This window comes from Bombina bombina, chromosome 5 (genome assembly GCF_027579735.1).
Source record: "Bombina bombina isolate aBomBom1 chromosome 5, aBomBom1.pri, whole genome shotgun sequence".
NCBI classification, from domain to species: Eukaryota; Metazoa; Chordata; class Amphibia; order Anura; family Bombinatoridae; genus Bombina; species Bombina bombina.
Window position 1 is genome coordinate 435,629,195 of NC_069503.1, and position 24,240 is coordinate 435,653,434.

General features: G+C 40.4%; 1 protein-coding gene across 1 annotated transcript in view; it reads right to left on the minus strand.

Moving 5' to 3' along the window:
• TOPBP1 (DNA topoisomerase II binding protein 1) overlaps window positions 1-24,240 on the minus strand; it is an 872,354-nt gene that overhangs the window by 533,638 nt on the left and 314,476 nt on the right. The window contains exon 18 of the mRNA XM_053715750.1: window positions 3,710-3,853. Within this exon, the coding sequence (XP_053571725.1) occupies window positions 3,710-3,853 (144 nt within the window). The remainder of the gene's footprint in view (window positions 1-3,709; window positions 3,854-24,240) is intronic.

Consider the following 24,240-nt stretch of genomic DNA (forward strand, 5'->3'; position numbering starts at 1 on the left):
CGATGTCCGTGTGAGCCTTTGCTCGAGGGAGGGACGACGCTTGAATCAGAATGTCGTCCAGGTAAGGTACTACTGCAATGCCCCTTGGTCTTAGCACAGCTAGAAGGGACCCTAGTACCTTTGTGAAAATCCTTGGAGCAGTGGCTAATCCGAAAGGAAGCGCCACGAACTGGTAATGTTTGTCCAGGAATGCAAACCTTAGGAACCGATGATGTTCCTTGTGGATAGGAATATGTAGATACGCATCCTTTAAATCCACCGTGGTCATGAATTGACCTTCCTGGGTGGAAGGAAGGATAGTTCGAATGGTTTCCATCTTGAAAGATGGGACCTTGAGAAATTTGTTTAAGATCTTGAGATCTAGGATTGGTCTGAATGTTCCCTCTTTTTTGGGAACTATGAACAGATTGGAGTAGAACCCCATCCCTTGTTCTCTCAATGGAACAGGATGAATCACTCCCATTTTTAACAGGTCTTCTACGCAAAGTAAGAACGCCTGTCTTTTTATGTGGTCTGAAGACAACTGAGACCTGTGGAACCTTCCCCTTGGGGGAAGTCCCTTGAATTCCAGAAGATAACCCTGGGAGACTATTTCTAGCGCCCAAGGATCCAGAACATCTCTTGCCCAAGCCTGAGCGAAGAGAGAGAGTCTGCCCCCCACCAGATCCGGTCCCGGATCGGGGGCCGATATTTCATGCTGTCTTGGTAGCAGTGGCAGGTTTCTTTGCCTGCTTTCCCTTGTTCCAGCCTTGCATTGGTCTCCAAGCTGGCTTGGCCTGAGAAGTATTACCTTCTTGCTTAGAGGACGTAGCACCTTGGGCTGGTCCGTTTTTACGAAAGGGACGAAAATTAGGTCTATTTTTTGCCTTGAAAGGCCGATCCTGAGGAAGGGCATGGCCCTTACCCCCAGTGATATCAGAGATAATCTCTTTCAAGTCAGGACCAAACAGCGTTTTCCCCTTGAAAGGAATGTTTAGTAGCTTGTTCTTGGAAGACGCATCAGCCGACCAAGATTTCAACCAAAGCGCTCTGCGCGCCACAATAGCAAACCCAGAATTCTTAGCCGCTAACTTAGCCAATTGCAAAGAGGCGTCTAGAGTGAAAGAATTAGCCAATTTGAGAGCATTGACTCTGTCCATAATCTCCTCATAAGGAGGCGAGTCACTATCGAGCACCTTAATCAGTTCATCAAACCAGAAATATGCGGCTGTAGTGACAGGGACAATGCATGAAATGGGTTGTAGAAGGTAACCCTGCTGAACAAACATCTTTTTAAGCAAACCTTCTAATTTTTTATCCATAGGATCTTTGAAAGCACAACTATCCTCTATGGGAATAGTGGTGCGTTTGTTTAAAGTAGAAACCGCTCCCTCGACCTTGGGGACTGACTGCCATAAGTCCTTTCTGGGGTCGACCATAGGAAACAATTTTTTAAATATGGGGGGAGGGACGAAAGGAATACCGGGCCTTTCCCATTCTTTATTAACAATGTCCGCCACCCGCTTGGGTATAGGAAAAGCTTCTGGGAGCCCCGGCACCTCTAGGAACTTGTCCATTTTACATAGTTTCTCTGGGATGACCAAATTTTCACAATCATCCAGAGTGGATAATACCTCCTTAAGCAAAATGCGGAGATGTTCCAATTTAAATTTAAAAGTAATCACATCAGATTCAGCCTGCTGAGAAATATTCCCTAAATCAGTAATTTCTCCCTCAGACAAAACCTCCCTGGCCCCCTCAGATTGGGTTAGGGGCCCTTCAGAGATATTAATATCAGCGTCGTCATGCTCTTCAGTAACTAAAACAGAGCATCCACGCTTACGCTGAACAGGGTTCATTTTGGCTAAAATGTTTTTGACAGAATTATCCATTACAGCCGTTAATTGTTGCATAGTAAGGAGTATTGGCGCGCTAGATGTACTAGGGGCCTCCTGAGTGGGCAAGACTCGTGTAGACGAAGGAGGGAATGATGCAGTACCATGCTTACTCCCCTCACTTGAGGAATCATCTTGGGCATCATTGTCATTATCACATAAATCACATTTATTTAAATGAATAGGAATTCTGGCTTCCCCACATTCAGAACACAGTCTATCTGGTAGTTCAGACATGTTAAACAGGCATAAACTTGATAAGAAAGTACAAAAAACGATTTGAAATAAAACCGTTACTGTCACTTTAAATTTTAAACTGAACACACTTTATTACTGCAATTGCAAAAAAACATGAAGGAATTGTTCAAAATTCACCAAACTTTCACCACAGTGTCTTAAAGCCTTGAAAATATTGCACACCAAATTTGGAAGCTTTAACCCTTAAAATAACGGAACCGGAGCCGTTTTAAGCTTTAACCCCTTTACAGTCCCTGGTATCTGCTTTGCTGAGACCCAACCAAACCCAAGGGGAATACGATACCAAATGATGCCTTCAGAAGTCTTTTATAAGTATCAGAGCTCCTCTCACATGCGACTGCATGCCATGCCTCTCAAAAACAAGTGCGCAACACCGGCGCGAAAATGAGACTCTGCCTATGCTTTGGGAAAGCCCCTAAAGAATAAGGTGTCTAAAACAGTGCCTGCCGATATTATTATATCAAAATACCCAGAATAAATGATTCCTCAAGGCTAAATAAGTGTTAATATCAATCGATTTAGCCCAAAAAAATGTCTACAGTCTAAATAAGCCCTTGTGAAGCCCTTATTTACAATCGTAATAAACATGGCTTACCGGATCCCATAGGGAAAATGACAGCTTCCAGCATTACATCGTCTTGTTAGAATGTGTCATACCTCAAGCAGCAAAGACTGCAAACTGTTCCCCCAACTGAAGTTAATGCTCTCAACAGTCCTGTGTGAAACAGCCATGGATTTTAGTTACGGTTGCTAAAATCATTTTCCTCATACAAACAGAATTCTTCATCTCTTTTCTGTTTCTGAGTAAATAGTACGTACCAGCACTATTTGAAAATAACAAACTCTTGATTGAATAATGAAAAACTACAGTTAAACACTAAAAAACTCTAAGCCATCTCCGTGGAGATGTTGCCTGTACAACGGCAAAGAGAATGACTGGGGTAGGCGGAGCCTAGGAGGGATCATGTGACCAGCTTTGCTGGGCTCTTTGCCATTTCCTGTTGGGGAAGAGAATATCCCACAAGTAAGGATGACGCCGTGGACCGGACACACCTATGTTGGAGAAATAACTGATATGGAAAATAGTACTTAAAACTGACTAATCACAGTTCAGTTAGCACCCAAAATATGATGGATACCAATTCTTACTCTATTTATTTGCCGATACTGTGAACATATACACTCTCTACTGTAATTTTAACACTCACTTTTCATCTTAATATTTGCTCAAATACTCCACAACCTTAAGAGAATATTACATGGGTCTTCTTAGATTTTAATTTCTTTATGTTAGGCATTTAATGTGTGCGCACTTTCGTGCAAATGTTCTGGCACCATCTTTTACACTTCTATCTCCTGCCCACACCTGTGTGTAGCCTGACAGAAGCCATTTTAAATAATGCTTTACCCAGTCGCAGGTATCAATTAAACCAGCTGACATTGCCTGGTCGCTCTAATTTATATTGTAAATTAAATCAGTTTGTTTCATATGTGCCACTTGTTATGGTTATTTGCCTATTAGGCATTAGAACTTTTTAAACTCACAGCGCCTTATACAATTATACAATCTGCCATACCTCATTTTGTCTGGGTGTTGTGCACGACGAAACTTTACTGCTAGAATGTTGACCATCCTGTACAGCACTAATATCCAGGCTCATTTTTGGATTATAAGTGTGAGGGTATAGAGATTCAGACACTCGCTTCTGTTCTTCTGCACACTATATGACAACAAATATATGGGTTAGATACTCTTTTCTAGTTAAGCCCCTATCTTGGCATCATCATTGACATGGATTTTCAGTTTCCACTTTTTCTTACCACTAGATACAATTGTTAGAAGCCATATTCATCATTAAATTGTGCTATTTAAAGGGATATGAAACTCAAACTTTTTCTTTCATAATTCAGAAAGAACATGCACTTTTAAACAACTTTCTAATTTACTCCTATTATCAGTTTTTCTTTGTCCTCTTAATATCTTTAGAAAAGCAGGAATGTAAGCTTAGGAGCCGGCCCATTTTTTTGTTGAGCACCTGGGTAGCATTTGATGATTAGTAGCTAAATGTAACCAGCAATCAGCAAGCGCTACCCAGCTGCTAAACCAAAAATGGCCAGCTCCTAAGCTTACATTCTGGCTTTTTTAAATAAAGAAACCAACAGTACAAATAAAAATTGTTAACTGGAGTAAATTAGAAAGTTGCTTAAAATTGCATGCTCTATCTGAATCAAATTTATGCTTATCTGATAAATTGATTTCATCAACGATACGAGTCCACAGATTTCATCCTTACTTGTGGGATACTATCCTCCTGCTAACAGGAAGTGGCAAAGAGCACCAAAGCAGAGCTGTATATATAGCTCCTCCCTTCCCCTCCACCCCCAGTCATTCGACCGAAGGTTTTAGGAAGAGAAAGGAAAAGCTAAAAGGTGCAGAGGTGATTGAAGTTGTAAAAATAAAATATAATCTGTTTTAAAATGACAGGGAGGGCCGTGGACTCGTATCGTAGAAGAAATCAATCCACGGATCTCATCCTTACTTGTAGGATACAATACCAAAGCTACAGGACATGGATGAAACGGGAGGGACAAGACAGAGACCTAAACGGAAGGCACCACTACTTGAAGAACTTTTCTCCCAAAAACAGCCTCAGAAGAAGCAAAAGTATCAAATGAAGACCAAGTCGCAGCCTTACAAATCTTTCAAACAGAAGCATCCTTTTTAAAGGCCCATATGGAAGCCACAGCCCTAGCAGAATGAGCCGTAATTCTTTCAGGAGGCTGCTGTCCAGCAGTCTCATATGCCAGGCGGATGGTACTCCTCAGCCAAAAAGAAAGAGAGGTAGCCGTAGCTTTCTGACCCCTACGCTTTCTAGAATAAACAATGAATAATGAAGATGATTGACGGAAATCCTTAGTCGCCTGTAAGTAAAACTTTAAGGCACGGACCACGTCCAGATTATGTAACAGATGCTCCTTCTTAGAAGAAGGATTAGGACACAAAGAAGGAACAACAATTTCCTGATTAATATTCTTATTAGAAACAACCTTAGGAAGAAATCCAGGTTTGGTACGTAAAACCACCTTATCAGAATGAAAGATAAGATAAGGCGAATCACACTAACGCTGAAAGCTCAGAAACTCTTCGAGCATAAGAAATAGCAACTAAAAACAGAACTTTCCAAGATAACAATTTAATATCTATGGAATGCATGGGTTCAAAGGAACCCCTTGAAGAACTCGAAGAACTAAACTCAAACTCCAGGGAGGAGTAATTGGTCTAAATACAGGCTTAATTCTAGTTAGAGCCTGACAAAAAGACTGAACATCTGGCACATCTGCCAATCGTTTGTGAAGCAAAATTGACAAAGCAGAAATTTGTCCCTTTAAGGAACTTGCTGATAACCCTTTCTCCAATCCTTCTTGGAGAAAAGACAGAATCATGGGAATCCTAATTTTACTCCATGAGTAACCCTTGATTCACACCAACAAAGATATTTACGCCATATCTTATGATAGATTTTTCTAGTGACAGGCTTTCGAGCCTGTATCAGAGTATCGATGACCGAATCAGAGAATCCTCGCTTAGATAGAATCAAGCGTTCAATCTCCAAGCAGTCAGCTGCAGTGAAAACAGATTTGGATGTTGGAAAGGACCTTGAATGAGTAGGTCCTGTCTCAAAGGAAGTTTCCAAGGTGGCACAGAGGACATGTCCACTAGATCCGCATACCAAGTGCTGAGTGGCCACGCAGGCGCTATCAGGATTACTGAAGCTCTCTCCTGTTTGATTCGAGCTATCACGCGTGGAAGGAGAGGAAATGGTGGAAACACATAAGCTAGGCTGAACGACCAAGGCACTGCAAGGGCATCTATCAGTTCGGCCTGGGGATCCCTTGACCTGGATCCGTAACGTGGAAGTTTGGCATTCTGACGAGATGCCATCAGATCCAGTTCCGGTCTGCCCCATTGGCGAATCAATGAGGCAAACACCTCTGGATGGAGTTTCCACTCCCCCGGATGAAAAGTCTGACGACTTAGAAAATCCGCTTCCCAGTTTTCTACTCCTGGGATGTAAATTGCCGACAGATAACAAGAGTGGGCCTCTGCCCATCGGATTATCTTGGATACGTCTATCACCGCTAAGGAACTCCTTGTTCCCCCTTGATGATTGATATATGCCACACAATCGTGATGTTGTCCGACTGGAATCTGATTAATTTGGCCGAAGCCAACTGAGGCCACGCCTAAAGCCTTAAGGGAATTCCAGACTGCACCCCAGCCCAGTAGGCTGGCGTCCGTTGTCACTATCACCCACGAGGGTCTGCGGAAACAAGTCCCCTGGGACAGATGATCCGGTAACAACCACCAAAGAAGAGAGTCTCTGGTCTCTTGATCTAGATTTATCTGAAGAGATAAATTCACATCCCCATTCCCACAGTCCCCATTCCACTGTCCGAGCATGCACAGCTGCAGTGGTCTGAGATGAAAGCGGGCAAACGGAACGATGTCCATTGCCGCTACCATTTATCCTATGGCCTCCATACACTGAGCCACTGATGGCCGAGGAATGGACTGAAGTGCTCGGCAAGTATTTAGAATCTTTGTTTTTCTGACCTCCGTCAGAAATATCTTCATGTCTACCGAGTCTACCAGAGTCCCCAAGAAGGGAACCCTTGTCTGTGGAACTAGTGAACTCTTTTATATGTTCACCTTCCAACCGTGAGTTCTAAGGAAAGCCAATACTATGTCCGTGTTAGATTTTGTCAAATGATAAGTTGACACCTGAATCAGAATATCGTCCAGATAAGGCGACACTGCTATGCCCCGCGGTCTGAGAACCGCTAGAATAGACCCTAGAACCTTTGTGAAGATTCTGGGTGCTGTGGCCAACGCGAAGGGAAGAGCCACGAACTGGTAATGTTTGTCCAGGAAGGCAAACCTTATGAACTGATGACGATTCTTGTGAATAGGGATATGAAGGTATGCATCCTTCAAGTCCACGGTAGTCATAAATTGACCCTCCTGGATCATTGGTAAGATTGTTCGTATAGTCTCCATCTTGAATGATGGAACTCTGAGAAACTTGTTTAGACACTTGAGATCTGAAAGTTCCCTCTTTTTTGGGAACCATGAAAAGATTTGAGTAAAACCCATGCCCCTGTTCCAGTTTTGGAATGGGACAAATTACTCCCATGGTAGAGAGGTTTCATACACAGCGTAAGAACGCCTCTCTTTTAAACTGGTCTACAGATAATTGTGAAAGATGAAATTTCCCTCTTGGGAGAAAATCCTTGAATTCCAGTTGATACCCGTGGGTCACGATCTCCAGTGCCCAAGGGTCCTGAACGTCTCTTGCCCAAGCCTGGGCAAAGAAAGAGTCTGCCCCTACTAAGTCCGCTCCCGGATCGGGGGCTGCCCCTTCATGCTGTCTTTGTAGCAGCAGCAGGCTTCTTGGATTGTTTACCTTTGTTCCAAGCCTGGTTGGGTCTCCAGACTGACTTGGATTGAGTAAAGTTCCCTTCCTGCTTTGTGGAGGAAGAGGAAGCAGAGAGTCCTCCTTTAAAGTTTCGAAAAGAACGAAAATTATTTTGCTTACCCCTCACCTTAACAGACTTATCCTGAGGTAAGGCATGGCCTTTACCTCCAGTAATGTCAGAAATTATATCCTTCAATTCAGGCCCGAATAGGGTCTTACCTTTAAAAGGAATAGCTAAAAGCTTAGATTTTGATTACACATCAGCAGACCAAGATTTGAGCCATAATGCCCTACGCGCTAAAATGGCAAATCCTGCATTTTTTGCCGCTAGTTTAGTAATTTGAAAAGCGGCATCAGTAATAAAAGAATTAGCTAGCTTGAGAGCCTTAATTCTATCCAAAATGTAATCTAAACCTTCAGAGACTCTTCTAGAGCCTCAAACCAAAAATCTGCTGCAGTTGTAACTGGAACAATGCAAGCCGTAAGTTGTAAAAGAAAACCGTGATTAATAAATAATTTCTTTAGAAGACCCTCTAACTTTTTATCCATAGTCCACCTTAGGGACCGTTTGCCAAGCATTCCGAATGGTGTCTGATACGGGAAACATTTTCTTAAAATTAGGAGGGGGAGAGAACGGTATACCTGGTCTATCCCATTCCTTCTTTACAATTTCCAAAATTCTTTTAGGAACTGGAAAAACATCAGTGTAAGTAGGCACCTCTAGATATTTGTCCATCTTACACAATTTCTCTGGTGGTATCACAATAGTATCACAATCATCCAGAGTCGCTAAAACCTCCTGAAGTAACATGCAGAGGTGTTCAAGCTTAAATTTAAAGGACATCAAGTCCGAATCTGTCTGAGATAACATTTCCTGAATCTGAAAGTTCTCCTTCAGACAGCAATTCCCTGACCCCCAACTCAGAGCACTGTGAGGGTACATCGGAAATAGCTAATAAAGCATCAGAGGATTCAGTATTCACATTAATACCTGACCTACTGCATTTACCCTGCAACACTAGTAATTTAGATAATACCTCTGTAAGGGTAGTTGACATAACTGCAGCCATCTCCTGCAGAGTAAAAGAATTAGACGCACTAGAGGTACTTGGCGTCGCTTGTGTGGGCGTTAAAGGTTGTGACACTTGGGGAGAATTGGATGGCATATCCTGATTCTCTTCAGACTGAGAATCATCCTTAGGCACACTTTCTTCACCTAAAATATGCTTTTTACAATGTAAGGCCCTTTCAGTACAAGAGATACACAATGTAAGAGGGGGTTCCACAATGGCTTCCAAACACATAGAGCAATGAGTTTCCTCAATGCTAGACATTAAGAACAGACTAGTAATAACCAAAGTAGTCGTTAAACACTTTATTTATTTAATTAAACAGTTTTTAGAAAAACGTGTACTGTGCCTTTAAGGAATAAAAAAGTGCACAATTTTTTCAAACTGCCTAAAAAATTTTAAATAACGCTATCTAATTAGGTACACATACACAATAGTGCTAAAAATGATTGCACCCTGAGGCAAAAGGGCAAAATTAAACTCTAAACGTTCTTATAGCAAAAATGTATTAGATTTCAAAAACGACCCCTGCACCTCCGGTTAACAGGACATCAGTGTAGACCCATCCGGAGCTAATGCCTGCTGCCTTCACAGCCAGATGACCTGCGCATCAGAGCGTGAGAATAGGCCCCGCCCATCATGGACGACGTTTACCTCAGACTGTACAACCGCATGGGAAGCGGTTTAGCCAAAAGCCATGTGGTCCCCAACATAAACTCATACAAAACAGCTATGGAAAAGTTTGTTATGTCTTACTAATAAAAACCAAAACTGTTAAGCTGCCTCTCCCAGTGTCTCTGTAATTGCACTCTGATATATGCTGCAATATGTATAGAGCCCAGTATTCATGTCACCAAATAATATATACAGGTTTCCAGTAATACCCTCTGTTGCCAGGTCTACTGCTTACCCCTTCCCTTGTAGGGAAAAACATGTCAGCCAGTTCTGATACACCAAGTCTCCTCAGAAATAAAAGACTGAACATACCTCAATGCTGCTTGTAGCATGACACCGTTCTCCACACTGAAGATCTCTCTTATACTACCTTCAGAAGCTCTGTGGGAACACACGTGGATCTTAGTTACATCTGCTAAGATCATAAACCTCAGGGCAGAAATCTTCTTCTATATCCCCCTGAGGGAAATAGTACACACCGGTACCATTTAAAATAAAAAAACTTTTTGATTGAAGAAACTAAAACTAACACCTCACTTTACTTATTCCTAGTACAAACACAAGCAAAGAGAATGACTGGGGGTGGGGGGGAAGGGAGGAGCTATATATACAGCTCTGCTGTGGTGCTCTTTGCCACTTCCTGTTAGGAGGATAATATCCCACAAGTAAGGATGAAGTCCGTAGACTCGTCGTATCTTGTAGAAGAAATATGGGTTTCATATCTCTTTAATGTACCTCTTAGATTCCTTTTTTTTTTCTTTTTTTAACTTTATTTATAACAAAGACAAAGAAATTTGTTACATTGACGGTTAGCAAATAAGAGCAAATACAGGTGTCATAAAAATTATAAAGCATACATACATAGTTAAATAAGAACAGTGTAAGCCAGAATAAGAATTCTAAAGTGTCCGTGCATAAATACAAATCTTACAAACTTGTTAGAACAAGCATTCATATATCGGTTAAAAAGTGCATAATGTAACCGTGTAAACTTTTATCAAATCACTAATCTTTCTTTATCTTAGCTGCATTTTTATCTTTTCGCCCCCCCCCACCCCTCACCCCCGCAACAACGAAAACAACAACAAAACAACAACGACAACAACAACGACAACAACAACTACAACAAAAAAAGGGCCTATCCTCTCTTCCCAGCCCCCACCTCCCCCCGACCCCTCACTCTGTGTCCTCTAGCCATTCACCCGGAAAATGGCCCGCCAAGATATTCATCTGTATAAATTCCGCGTTTCTGATTGGTTTAATTAACTTTTTTTGATGTATTAGGGGCAAAGATCTTACAAATACCTCCCATTTTTAAAAAAATACTGCTAAATATTTGTCTTGTGGATATGGTATGTTAATCTGTTCTATTATGAATTGATCCGTCAAAGCCCTTTTAAGTTGGGCCATTGTAGGTGCAGTAGATGCTTTCCATGTTTTAAAGATAAGGTTACGTGCTGCTAATATAATAGTATTTATTAGGTTATAATTCTTAGGTATACCCTGGAATTTTACCAAGAAAAAAATCTCAATCGGAGATATTTTATAGTCTAATTTCAAAATTACCGTCATCCAAAATATGATTTTCCCCCAGTATTGGCGAACCAGTGGGCAGCTCCATAAACAATGGAATAAGTCAGCTCCTATGGCTGAACATCTAGGGCAGAGAGCCTTAGATTTGTACCATTTAGAGAGGACAGCAGGTGTAAGGTATCTCTGTAACCCAACTTTCATCTGTGACTCCCTCCATGATGTCGGGGCCCAACTCTGTTGGACTATTTTAAAACCCCCCACAATAGTCTGCTCATCTATATCCGGAAATAGGGTAGCCCATCTATCAATCATCTCATTTACTTGTAAGTTTGACGCTTTCTGGTTTAACAGTAGATACAAAGGAGAGATTGCATATATTCCTGCTGCATAGATAGAGATCCTTGTCTGCAGCTCACCTAGTGACCAATTATTTCCGTATTTTGTGAGCAGCTCCTGGAGAAAATGTCTAACTTGGAGATAGGCATAGAATTGACGCGTATCTATATCAAACCGAGTTGCAATTTCCTGAAATAATAATGGAAATCCTCCTGCATCTCGTAATTGCCACAAAGTTTGGAGACCTTTTGCCTCCCAATCTTTGAATATCTGGTTGGAAATGCCAGGACTAAACTCTGGGTTACCCACCATGGGTAAATATTGTGAAACATAGGGAGAGTTACCCAGTTCTGTACATAGCCTTTGCCAAGCCATAATAACATTCTTAAAAGTGCCTAGATGAAATATGTTGGATGGGATTGAGGTGAGTGGACAGTGTAAAAGAGCCTTCACCTGGAAGGGAGCCACAACCTGTGATTCCCAAGTACACGAAGTAATTTGCTCCTTCCCAGTTAACCAATCTATTGCAAATCTAGCTATAATAACCAGATTGTATGTCTGGATATTAGGAAGTGCCAGACCCGCTGCTATCTTGGAGTTCATGAGCCTATGAGAGGCAATCCGCGGTCTCTTGCCATTCCATAAGAATTTGGAACAAGCCTTATTGTATATAGTAATATCTTTTTTATGCAAGAACCATGGGATATTTTGTAAGATGAAGAGAAGCTTTGGGAAGATAACTGATTTAATTAGAGTCACCCGTGCAGTTAATGAAATCGGTAACCTGGCCCATTCCTCCAGCTCCCTTTTACAGGAGTCCATCACCATCTTATGATTTAAGCTATACCATTCTTCCGGATTTCTGGATAGTCTTAAGCCAAGATATGTAATCTGGAGGACCTCTCGAAAGGGATGGTTCACCTGCGGTGAGGGTTTTTTGTATATCCACATTAATTCCGACTTAGAAGTATAGATCTTGAACCCTGAGATTTCACCAAAGTCTTGGGTAATACTCTGTAAAACGGGTAATGACACTTTAAGGTTAGATAGAAATAGAAGAAGATCATCCGCGTAGAGGAGAAGAACCATCTTCTCGCCTGCAAATGAAATCCCATTAAGCTCTTGGCGTAATCGTATAGCCAGAGGTTCTACGCTAAGATTAAACAAGAAGGGGGAGAGTGGGCAACCTTGTCTAGTCCCTCTGAATAGGTTAAATCGATTAGTAGATGTATTATTAATAATTACCGCGGAAGAGGGAGTACTATAGATTAAACGTATATAGTTATTAAAAGAACCCGAAAACCCAAATTGATCTAACGCACCAAACAGATGGTCCCAACTAACCCTATCGAAAGCCTTTTCCGCGTCGACCGTTAAAATAGCCTTATCTATACTTCCGTGAGACTCCATAGCCTTATATTTATTCCAGAAGGATTCCATCAGGATTAACAATTTCCTCATATTCCTTACCGGCTTACGTCCAGGCATAAAACCAGATTGATTCTCATGGACTAAATCGCCCATGTGAGGTTTCAATCGTGAGGCTACAATAGACGCGAGCAGCTTATAGTCGGTATTTAAGACCGAGATAGGTCTGTAGGAGCTTGGTAACTCGGGATCTTTCCCCTTTTTTAATATCAGAGAGATATTTGCAGCTGAGAAGGAGGCAGAGCACCTTGTATTCTCAGAGAAGTAAAGATTAAATAATTTAGTAAGTATAGGTAACACCTGAGGTTGTAGAATTCTGTAATATTCGATGGGAAGGGCATCTGGACCAGGTGCTTTATTAAGTTTTGCATTTTTAATTGCCCATAATATTTATTCTTCAGTAATGGGCATATTAATGCTATCTCTAGCTTCTATGGATAAACGCGGTACTTTAATCTTTCCCCAAAAGGCCTCTTTCTTATCTGGATTAGGGGGGTCTTGTTTATATAAATCCTGGAAGAAGTCAAAGAACACTTTTTCTATATCTGTGTGCCTCGTAAATCTTGTGGATCCTTGTTTGATAGCAGCAATTGCGTGTCTAGCTGAAGGTTTAATTAGCTTCGCTAGGAACTTAGCTGATCTACCTGTGAACCCCCCATATCTGGCTTTCATTCTAAGTTCTTACTGGGCACTGGTCTGTTTTATGTGTGTATCCCGCAGTGTCTTAGCTGCAATATATTCCTCCCAACATTCTCTAGTATGCCTGGTAATATAGGCTCTATATGTGTTCTTGACCCGATTGGCTAATTGTCTAGCCAATAAACTGTGTTTTTTTGTCCAATAGAGTGTGTAGGATTTCATCTCTCCGCGTAGTACGGCCTTAGAGGCCTCCCAGAATGTCTCGATCTTGTCTATGTAATTACCGTTATTCTTAAGGTATTCTGCCCATTTCAGACGTAAATGGTTCTGGAATTTGATATTACTACTTAAATATCTGGGAAAAGAAATATAATTCTTACCAGGCCGACTATGTCCAATAGTAAGATTTAGTGCTATCACAGCATGATCAGAAATAGTTATGTCTTCAATTCTAGTGGCCCAATTCCTAGCAAGCATTGATTCTGATATCAGAAAGTAGTCAAGCCGAGAGAAGGAGCGTTGAACCTGAGATACACACGTAAATGTCCGAGCATCTGGGTTCTGCACTCTCCATAAAATCGACCATACCTAGGTGTGAGCATAACTTCTGAAAGATCCAGACTTTTCTGCTTCTGCTGTTTAGCGCCCTCCTATTAGAATTATCCAAAAAGGGGTCTGCAACCAGGTTAAAATCTCCTGCGATAATTAAATTGAGCCCTATAAATCTACGTAATTTAACGGAAAGAGCTGACCAAAAATTATGGTCAATTTGATTAGGTCCGTATATGTTACAAAGTATGTATCTAATATTATTGATTTCCAATTCCAGTATTAGAACTCTCCCTTCAGGATCGGGTTCAATGTTAACTATTCGGTAGTCTAGTTTTCGATTCAATAGAATTGCGACCCCCCTCTTCCTTGAGGTAAATGGAGCCGCCACAACTTCCCCCACCCACTTAGATTTAAGTTTGGAAATTTCACTAACATTAAGGTGTAGTTCCTGTAGGAGAACTATGTCGGGGTTAAATTTCCCCAGATGTTTTATTACGGTTTTTCTTTTAATGGGTGAATGAATGCCCCCTATATTCCAAGACAATAGCTTAAGGTTATACGCCATCAACACTTATTTATTTTGACAACCCTGGATGTCAAAGGGGATAATCCCCATAACCTCCCGCTTAGGGGAACCCAGGGGGCCAGCTCTAACAATGGTACGCAAGGAGGGACAGACAGGGAACGGGGAGGAGCAGGCGGCGGCGAAGAGGAAAGAGGGGGAAAAAAAAAAAGGGAAACACAACACAACCCCCACATAAACACCCCCCCCCCCCCCCACAGGACCTACAAACACCATTTCTGTAACTACCATATACCTGAATTCAGATACCATATTGACCGGCTAACTACCTCTAAGCAACTAGATATTCTAGTTCTATAAACATAAAACCTCTCTTAGAAAATTAGATACATGTTCATGGGACCCCTGCTTCCCTGCAGAAGGCCTCAGCCTCCATAACATTGTTGAGTGTATGTGTGTTACCATCTTTCTGCACAATTAACTTTGCAGGGTAAATTAATCTGATATTGTAATTTTCTTTCTGTAGTCTCCCATAAAAAAAAGACATATCTCTTCTCTTGGTAAGTGTTTCCGAAGAGAAGTCCTGAAACAATAGTAACTTATGAGGGCCTATGGAAAGAGGACTACATTTCCTGTAATGTTTGAGGAATAGTAATTTGTCTTGAAAGTTCACAAATTTAAAAATTACTGGTCCGGGTCTCAGGACCTCTCTAGATTCACGTCGTTGGCCTATCCTATGTACCCTTTCTATCATAAAGGGAGCAGCAGGAGCTGGGATCTGCAGAGCTTGTGGTATGTAATTCATTAGGTCTTGGAACTCCAGGGACTCGGGCAGACCAATCACTTTAAGATTATTACGTCTTGATCGATCCTCGAGATCCTCAATCTTAGCTTGCAGAGAAGTGATAATTTTACTATGAGTATCCACTGTAGGATCAGCAACATTAAATCTGTCTTCCAGGTCTGAGATCCGGTTCTCAATTTCATCTAATCTAGATGAAAATTGTCTGACCTCCAAGGTGAGGATTGATATCTCATTTTTGATCTCCTGTTTGATCATATCAAACTGAGGTGTCAGAATTTTAGCCACTTCCGCTGCAAATTCTATCATATTGTTAGGGGAGGGTATGGAAGCGCTTTTTTCCAAGGGGGAAACAATGCTAGTATCCAAATTCCTGCTGCTCCCTTTTTTTTCTCTTGTTTTAGGAGCCATATTGGAGGGAGAGCTCCTTTGCTGCATATATTTGTCCATGGACAGGGACTAACTGATATGTGTCTGTATCGTGACAGATGTTAACTATATATCTTAGAACAAAAAAAAAAAAACACCTATAGTGCTCTGACAAACTATCTACAAATAGTATACTTTATATAGGGCCTCCTATATTCTACAGAAGATATAATTGTGTACAGAGAGAAAGAGTGTTAACTTTCCTAATTTATTGAAACAATTTATACTCCCAAAGTGATAGTGTTTTAACCCCAAGCATCCCTTCTAGTAGTTAGATCAAACTTTACCTTTATCTAAAGTATAAAAAAAAAAAAGGGAACATTTTTTAAAAAGTTATTCCTTACTTCAAAATAGTTTCTAATGTGTGTTGTAACGTGCGGTTAATACTAGTAACAGTGCTTTTGAATAGATAATTATAAATGAATAAATATAGGTAGAGATAAATAATCCTTAACATAGCCTCTTAGTTTCCTAGTGTAAGATCCAACAATGCTCACTTCGCCAGTAATGTTGCCCAATTTGGCATTTTTGAAACCGGTAAATTACTTCCTATTTCCCTGAGAGACCAATACCCAAAATGTGAACATTTAAAATGGAGAGTAAAAAGCACAACATGTGGTTTTTCTAGTAAATGGTTCTTTATGGACTCAATAAAAAAAAAAAATTCAAATAAAGGTTGACGGTACAAAATCTTTACTTAAAGGGACAGTCAACACCAGAATTGTTGTTGTTTTAAAAGACAGATAATCTAATTACCCATTCCCCAGTTTTGCATAAGTAACACAGTTATATTAATACACTTTTTACCTCTGTGATTACCTTGTTTCTAAGCCTTTGCAAACTGCCCCCTTATTTCAGTTCTTTTGACAGACTTGTAATTTAGCCAATCAGTGCTGACTCCTAGGTAACTCCATGTGTGTGAGCACAATGACACACATGAACTAACACCCTCTAATGGTGAAAAACTTTCAAAATGCATTCAGATAAGAGGCGGCTTTCAAGGTCTAAGAAATTAGCATATGCACCACCTAGGTTTGGCTTTTAACTAAGAATACCAAGAGGACAAAGCAAAATTGATGATAAAACATAATTTATGTAAGAACTTACCTGATAAATTCATTTCTTTCATATTAGCAAGAGTCCATGAGCTAGTGACGTATGGGATATACATTCCTACCAGGAGGGGCAAAGTTTCCCAAACCTCAAAATGCCTATAAATACACCCCTCACCACACCCACAAATCAGTTTAACGTATAGCCAAGAAGTGGGGTGATAAGAAAAAAGTGCGAAAGCATAAAAAATAAGGAATTGGAATAATTGTGCTTTATACAAAAAAATCATAACCATCACAAAAAAGGGTGGGGCTCATGGACTCTTGCTAATATGAAAGAAATGAATTTATCAGGTAAGTTCTTACATAAATTATGTTTTCTTTCATGTAATTAGCAAGAGTCCATGAGCTAGTGACGTATGGGATAATGACTACCCAAGATGTGGATCTTTCCACGCAAGAGTCACTAGAGAGGGAGGGATAAAATAAAGACAGCCAATTCCGCTGAAAAAAATCCACACCCAAAACAAAGTTTAAATCTTATAATGAAAAAAACTGAAATTAAAAGCAGAAGAATCAAACTGAAACAGCTGCCTGAAGTACTTTTCTACCAAAAACTGCTTCAGAAGAAGAAAACACATCAAAATGGTAGAATTTAGTAAAAGTATGGAAAGAAGACCAAGTTGCTGCTTTGCAAATCTGATCAACCGAAGCTTCATTCCTAAACGCCCAGGAAGTAGAAACTGACCTAGTAGAATGAGCTGTAATCCTTTGAGGCGGAGTTTTACCCGACTCAACATAAGCAAGATGAATCAAAGACTTTAACCAAGACGCCAAAGAAATGGCAGAGGCCTTCTGACCTTTCCTAGAACCGGAAAAGATAACAAATAGACTAGAAGTCTTTCGGAAATTTTTAGTAGGTTCAACATAATATTTCAAACCTCTAACTACATCCAAAGAATGCAACGATCTTTCCTTAGAATTCTTAGGATTAGGACACAATGAAGGAACCACAATTTCTCTACTAATGTTGTTAGAATTCACAACCTTAGGTAAAAATTCTAAATAAGTTCGCAACACCGCCTTATCCTGATGAAGAATCAGAAAAGGGGACTCACAAGAAAGAGCAGATAATTCAGAAACTCTTCTAGCAGAAGAGATGGCCAAAAGAAACAAAACTTTCCAAGAAAGTAATTTAATGTCCAGCGAATGCATAGGTTCAAACGGAGGAGCTTGAAGAGCCCCCAGAACCAAATTCAAACTCCAAGGAGGAGAAATTGACTTAACAGGTTTTATACGAACCAAAGCTTGTACAAAACAATGAATATCAGGAAGACTAGCAATCTTTCTGTGAAAAAGAACAGAAAGAGCAGAGATTTGTCCTTTCAAGGAACTTGCAGACAAACCTTAATCCAAACCATCCTGAAGAAACTGTAAAATTCTAGGAATTCTAAAAGAATGCCAAGAAAAATGATGAGAAAAACACCAAGAAATGTAAGTCTTCCAGACTCGATAATATATCTTCCTAGATACAGATTTGCGAGCCTGTAACATAGTATTAATCACAGAGTCAGAGAAACCTCTATGACTGAGAATTAAGCGTTCAATTTCTATACCTTCAAATTTAAGGATTTGAGATCCTGATGGAAAAAAGGACCTTGCGATAGAAGGTCTGGTCTTAACGGAAGAGTCCACGGTTGGCAAGTGGCCATCCGGACAAGATCTGCATACCAAAACCTGTGAGGCCATGCTGGAGCCACCAGCAGAACAAACGAGCACTCCTTTAGAATCTTGGAAATCACTCTTGGAAGAAGAACTAGAGGCGGAAAGATATAGGCAGGATGATATTTCCAAGGAAGTGACAATGCATGCACTGCCTCCGCCTGAGGATCCCTGGATCTGGACAGATACCTGGGAAGCTTCTTGTTTAGATGAGAAGCCAGCAGATCTATTTCTGGAAGTCCCCACATTTGAACAATCTGAAGAAATACCTCTGGGTGAAGAGACCATTAGCCCGGATGTAATGTTTGGCGACTGAGATAATCCGCTTCCCAATTGTCTATACCTGGGATATGAACCGCAGAAATTAGACAGGAGCTGGATTCCGCCCATACCAGTATTCGAGATACTTCTTTCATAGCCAGAGGACTGTAAGTCCCTCCTTGATGATTGACATATGCCACGGTTGTGACATTGTCCGTCTGAAAACAAATGAACAACTCTCTCTTTAGAAGAGGCCATGACTGAAGAGCTCTGAAAATTGCACGGAGTTCCAAAATGTTGATTGGTAATCTCACCTCCAGAGATTCCCAAACCCCTTGTGCTGTCAGAGTCCCCCAAACAGCTCCCCAACCTGTCAGACTTGCATCTGTTGAAATCACAGTCCAGGTCGGAAGAACAAAAGAAGCCCCCTGAACTAAACGATGGTGGTCTGTCCACCACGTCAGAGAGTGTCGTACAATCGGGTTTAAAGATATTAATTGAGATATCTTTGTATAATCCCTGCACCACTGGTTCAGCATACAGAGCTGAAGAGGTCGCATGTGAAAACGAGCAAAGGGGATCGCGTCCGATGCAGCAGTCATAAGACCTAGAATTTCCATGCATAAGGCTACCGAAGGGAATAATTGAGACTGAAGGTTTTGACAAGCTGAAACCAATTTTAGACGTCTCTTGTCTGTCAGAGACAGAGTCATGAACACTGAATCTATCTGGAAACCTAAAAAGGTTACCCTTGTCTGAGGAATCAATGAACTTTTTGGTAAATTGATCCTCCAACCATGTTCTCGAAGAAACAATACAAGTAGATTCGTATGAGATTCTGCTAAATGTGAAGACTGAGCAAGTACCAAGATATCGTCCAAATAAGGAAATACCACAATACCCTGTTCTCTGATTACAGACAGAAGGGCACCGAGAACCTTTGTAAAAATCCTTGGAGCTGTTGCTAGACCAAACGGCAGAGCCACAAACTGGTAATGCTCGTCTAGGAAAGAGAATCTTAGAAACTGATAGTGATCTGGATGAATCGGAATATGCAGATATGCATCCTGTAAATCTATTGTGGACATATAATGCCCTTGCTGAACAAAAGGCAGAATAGTCCTTATAGTTACCATTTTGAATTTTGGTATCCTTACATAATGATTCAATATTTTCAAATTCAGAACTGGTCTGAAGGAATTCTCCTTCTTTGGTACAATGAAGAGATTTGAGTAAAACCCCAGCCCCTGTTCCAGAACTGGAACTGGCATAATTACTCCAGCCAACTCTAGATCTGAAACACATTTCAGAAATGCTTGAGCCTTCACTGGATTTACTGGGATACGGGAAAGAAAAAATCTTCTTGCAGGAGGCCTTATCTTGAAGCCTATTCTGTACCCTTGTGAAACAATGTTCTGAATGCAAAGATTGTGAACCGAATTGATCCAAATTTCTTTGAAAAATCGTAATCTGCCCCCTACCAGCTGAGCTGGAATGAGGGCCGCACCTTCATGTTGACTTGGGAGCTGGCTTTGGCTTTCTAAAAGGCTTGGATTTATTCCAGACTGGAGATGGCTTCCAAACTGATACCGCTCCTGTAGGGGAAGGATCAGGCTTTTGTTCCTTATTGTGACGAAAGGAACGAAAACGATTAGTAGATCTAAATTTACCTTTAGATTTTTTATCCTGTGGTAAAAAAGTTCCTTTCCCCCCCAGTAACAGTTGAAATAATAGAATCCAACTGTGAACCAAATAATTTATTACCCTGGAAAGAAAGGGAAAGCAAAGTTGACTTAGAAGACATATTAGCATTCCAAGTCTTAAGCCATAAAGCTCTTCTAGCTAAAATAGCTAGAGACATATACCTGACATCAACCCTAATGATATCAAAGATGGCATCACAAATAAAATTATTAGCATGTTGAAGAAGATAAACAATGCTATGAGAATTATGATCTGTTACTTGTTGCGCTAAAGCTTCCAACCAAAAAGTTGAAGCTGCAGCAACATCCGCTAAAGATATAGCAGGTCTAAGAAGATTAGCTGAACATAAGTAAGCTTTTCTTAGAAAGGATTCAATTTTCCTATCTAAAGGATCCTTAAAGGAAGTACTATCTGCCGTAGGAATAGTAGTACGTTTAGCAAGAGTAGAGATAGCCCCATCAACCTTAGGGATTTTGTCCCAAAACTCTAATCTGTCAGATGGCACAGGATATAATTGCTTAAAACGTTTAGAAGGAGTAAATGAATTACCCAAATTATTCCATTCCCTGGAAATTACTTCAGAAATAGCATCAGGGACAGGAAAAACTTCTGGAATAACTACAGGAGATTTAAAAACCTTATTTAAACGTTTAGATTTAGTATCAAGAGGACCAGATTCCTCTATTTCTAATGCAATTAAGACTTCTTTAAGTAAAGAACGAATAAATTCCATCTTGAATAAATATGAAGATTTATCAGCATCAACCTCTGAAACAGAATCCTCTGAACCAGAGGAATCATTATCAGAATCAGAATGATGATGTTCATTTAAAAATTCATCTGAAAAATGAGAAGTTTTAAAAGACCTTTTACGTTTACTAGAAGGAGGAATAACAGACATAGCCTTCTTAATGGATTTAGAAACAAAATCTCTTATGTTAACAGGAACACTCTGAGTATTAGATGTTGATGGAACAGCAACAGGTAATGTAGTATTACTAAAGGAAATATTATCTGCATTAACAAGTTTGTCATGACATTCAATACAAACAACAGCTGGAGGAACAGATACCACAAGTTTACAGCAAATACACTTAACTTTGGTAGATCCAGCATCAGGCAGCGATTTTCCAGAAGTATCTTCTGATTCAGGGTCAATCTGAGACATCTTGCAATATGTAAAAGAAAAAACAACATATAAAGCAAAATTGATCAAATTCCTTAAATGACAGTTTCAGGAATGGGAAAAAATGCCAGTGAACAAGCTTCTAGCAACCAGAAGCAAATAAAAAATGAGACTTAAATAACGTAGAGACAAAAATGACGACCATATTTTTTAGCGCCAAAAAAGACGCCCACATTATTTGGCGCCTAAATGCTTTTAGCGCCAAAAAATGACGCCACATCTGGTAACGCCGACACTTTTGGCGCAAAAACGTCAAAAAAATGACGCAACTTCCGGTGACAAGTATGACACCGGAAATAACAAATAATTTTTTGCGCCAAAAAAGTCTGCGCCATAGCGCCATATCGTCGATCTGAAAAGGGAGGTAAGAGATGAATCTCTATGACCGATAACAGAGAACCTATGAAATAGACCCCGTAGAAGGAGATCATTGAATTCAAATAGGCAATACTCTCTTCACATCCCTCTGACATTCACTGCACGCTGAGAGGAAAACCGGGCTCCAACCTGCTGCGGAGCGCATATCAACGTAGAATCTAGCACAAACTTACTTCACCACCTCCACAGGAGGCAAAGTTTGTAAAACTGATTTGTGGGTGTGGTGAGGGGTGTATTTATAGGCATTTTGAGGTTTGGGAAACTTTGCCCCTCCTGGTAGGAATGTATATCCCATACGTCACTAGCTCATGGACTCTTGCTAATTACATGAAAGAAAAGTAAATTGGAAAGTTGTTTAATATCACATGCCCTATTTGAATAATGAAAGTTTATTTTGGACTTGACTGTCCCTTTAATAGAATAATACCTTATGAATGAATATAGGTGCAACCATCAATATCATAAAACTAAAACATTAAAGATAGAAGATGAGACTAAAAGTCTCCCAAAATTACACGTGTACACAGGATCCAAGTAATAAGTGAAGCGTGGTAGTTCCCAGATGCACAGCGGAACATACTAAAGGCCAATGGCTACGCCAGTGCAACGATGCATAAGGGTTAACACAGAGTGAATCGCCGCTAAACTTAGGGGAAAATGGAACGCCGCAATTCAAAACTGGGCTGCCGCACGATCCGTACCTCCCCCAATTACTCAAGTGCAAAATCTTGCCATCTCTGAATGCATTAAGAGGCCTAAAGTAGCTTAAAGCCGTATTGGGTGTCAACCACTCACATCAAATTACAGAGTCTTAACTGCATAAAGCATACAACGGAGCTGTATAAATGATCCACACTGCCGGATAACGCGTTTCGCACTCTCCCTCACTGGAAGGCACGGGGCATCATCAGATCCATCTCTCATCTCTCCGTCGTCACTATTTAAAGTCTTTAACTCCTTCAAGGACAACTCCTCCGATTAATGCTCAATAATCAATGTCACTCCTAATAACGTTTGCTCCACCGGCGATGTTTTATCCAGAAACAAGGACTAGGGCGGAGGAAGGGGAAAGATGTTGTGACCATCAAGATGCTGTGCACCTGGGAACTACCACACTTCACTTATAACTTGGATCCTGTGTACAAGCGTCATTTTGAGCGATTTTATATGAACCGCTGCATGGACGTTTTTCAAACACATCTGCAGATACATTTTAAACTCTGTATTTAGTATTATTGGATTAGACAGGGATTGTTATAATAAATGTCCCTTTTTGTTCTACAATAGATGAGTGCGGCATGGCCATACTTTTAATGTGTTTCTATTGAGTCTCATCTTCTATCGTTAAAGTATATATGATGATTTTCTCAAAGATGATATCAAGGAAGGTTGCTTTTGCGTAGCAAGACGAAATACAACCATCGGCAATCAAATTTCGCCATCAATGCTCAAGAAATCAAGAACACAAAGTACTTGGCTTTCACAGAAGGGGCACTATAAATGTGGTAATAGTACCTGCAAGGCTTGCGGATATGTCATCACGGGGAAATTTTTCCAATCCCTGGCCACGCAAAAAGTGTACTCGTTATCACAATGTACAAACTGTAGATCGACTTTTGTGATCTACATGATTACATGCAGCCTTTGCCAGAAGCAATACATAGGGTGCACCTCCCGGGAAGCCAGGGAGAGGATCCATGCCCACCTTAATGACATCGAAAGGGGGATAACACCCACTGGAGCCTCCAAACACTTTGTGGATGAGCACAATAAAGATATAAGCACATTCACCTGGACTGTGATAGATCAGATAAAAAGGAAGCCTAGAGGTGGAGATAGATTGAAGGACCTCCTTGCCAAAGAAGTGTTCTGGATCTTCACCCTAGGCAGTCGGCAACCATCCGGTCTAAACATTGAGACGGATCTAATCAATCATTGGTAATGGATTGCTCCTTATCTACTCTTGACTATATTATATTGTGTTTTCAAACAATATAATATCTAAATAAGTAACTGAGTCTCAATCTGTATTTAAGTACTAAAATACACACTTGTAAATACTTTTTTTTGTGTATGTTTCCAGCTGAGTCAGCTAGTTTCATTTCAGTTTATTTAAATTAGGAATTAGAGTTGATTAATAGGAGGGCATCACTTTATCATGACACGATAACATTTGGATTTGCAAAAAATATAAAGTTAATATAGATATAAGGATGAATCCAATAATACAGTAGTTGTTGTGATTGGTTACATGCCCTCTTGTTTACCAACTAAAAACCACTCTTAGGTTATTCAAATATGTATCCAGCACTTAGCACATTAACCCCACACTCACCTACTT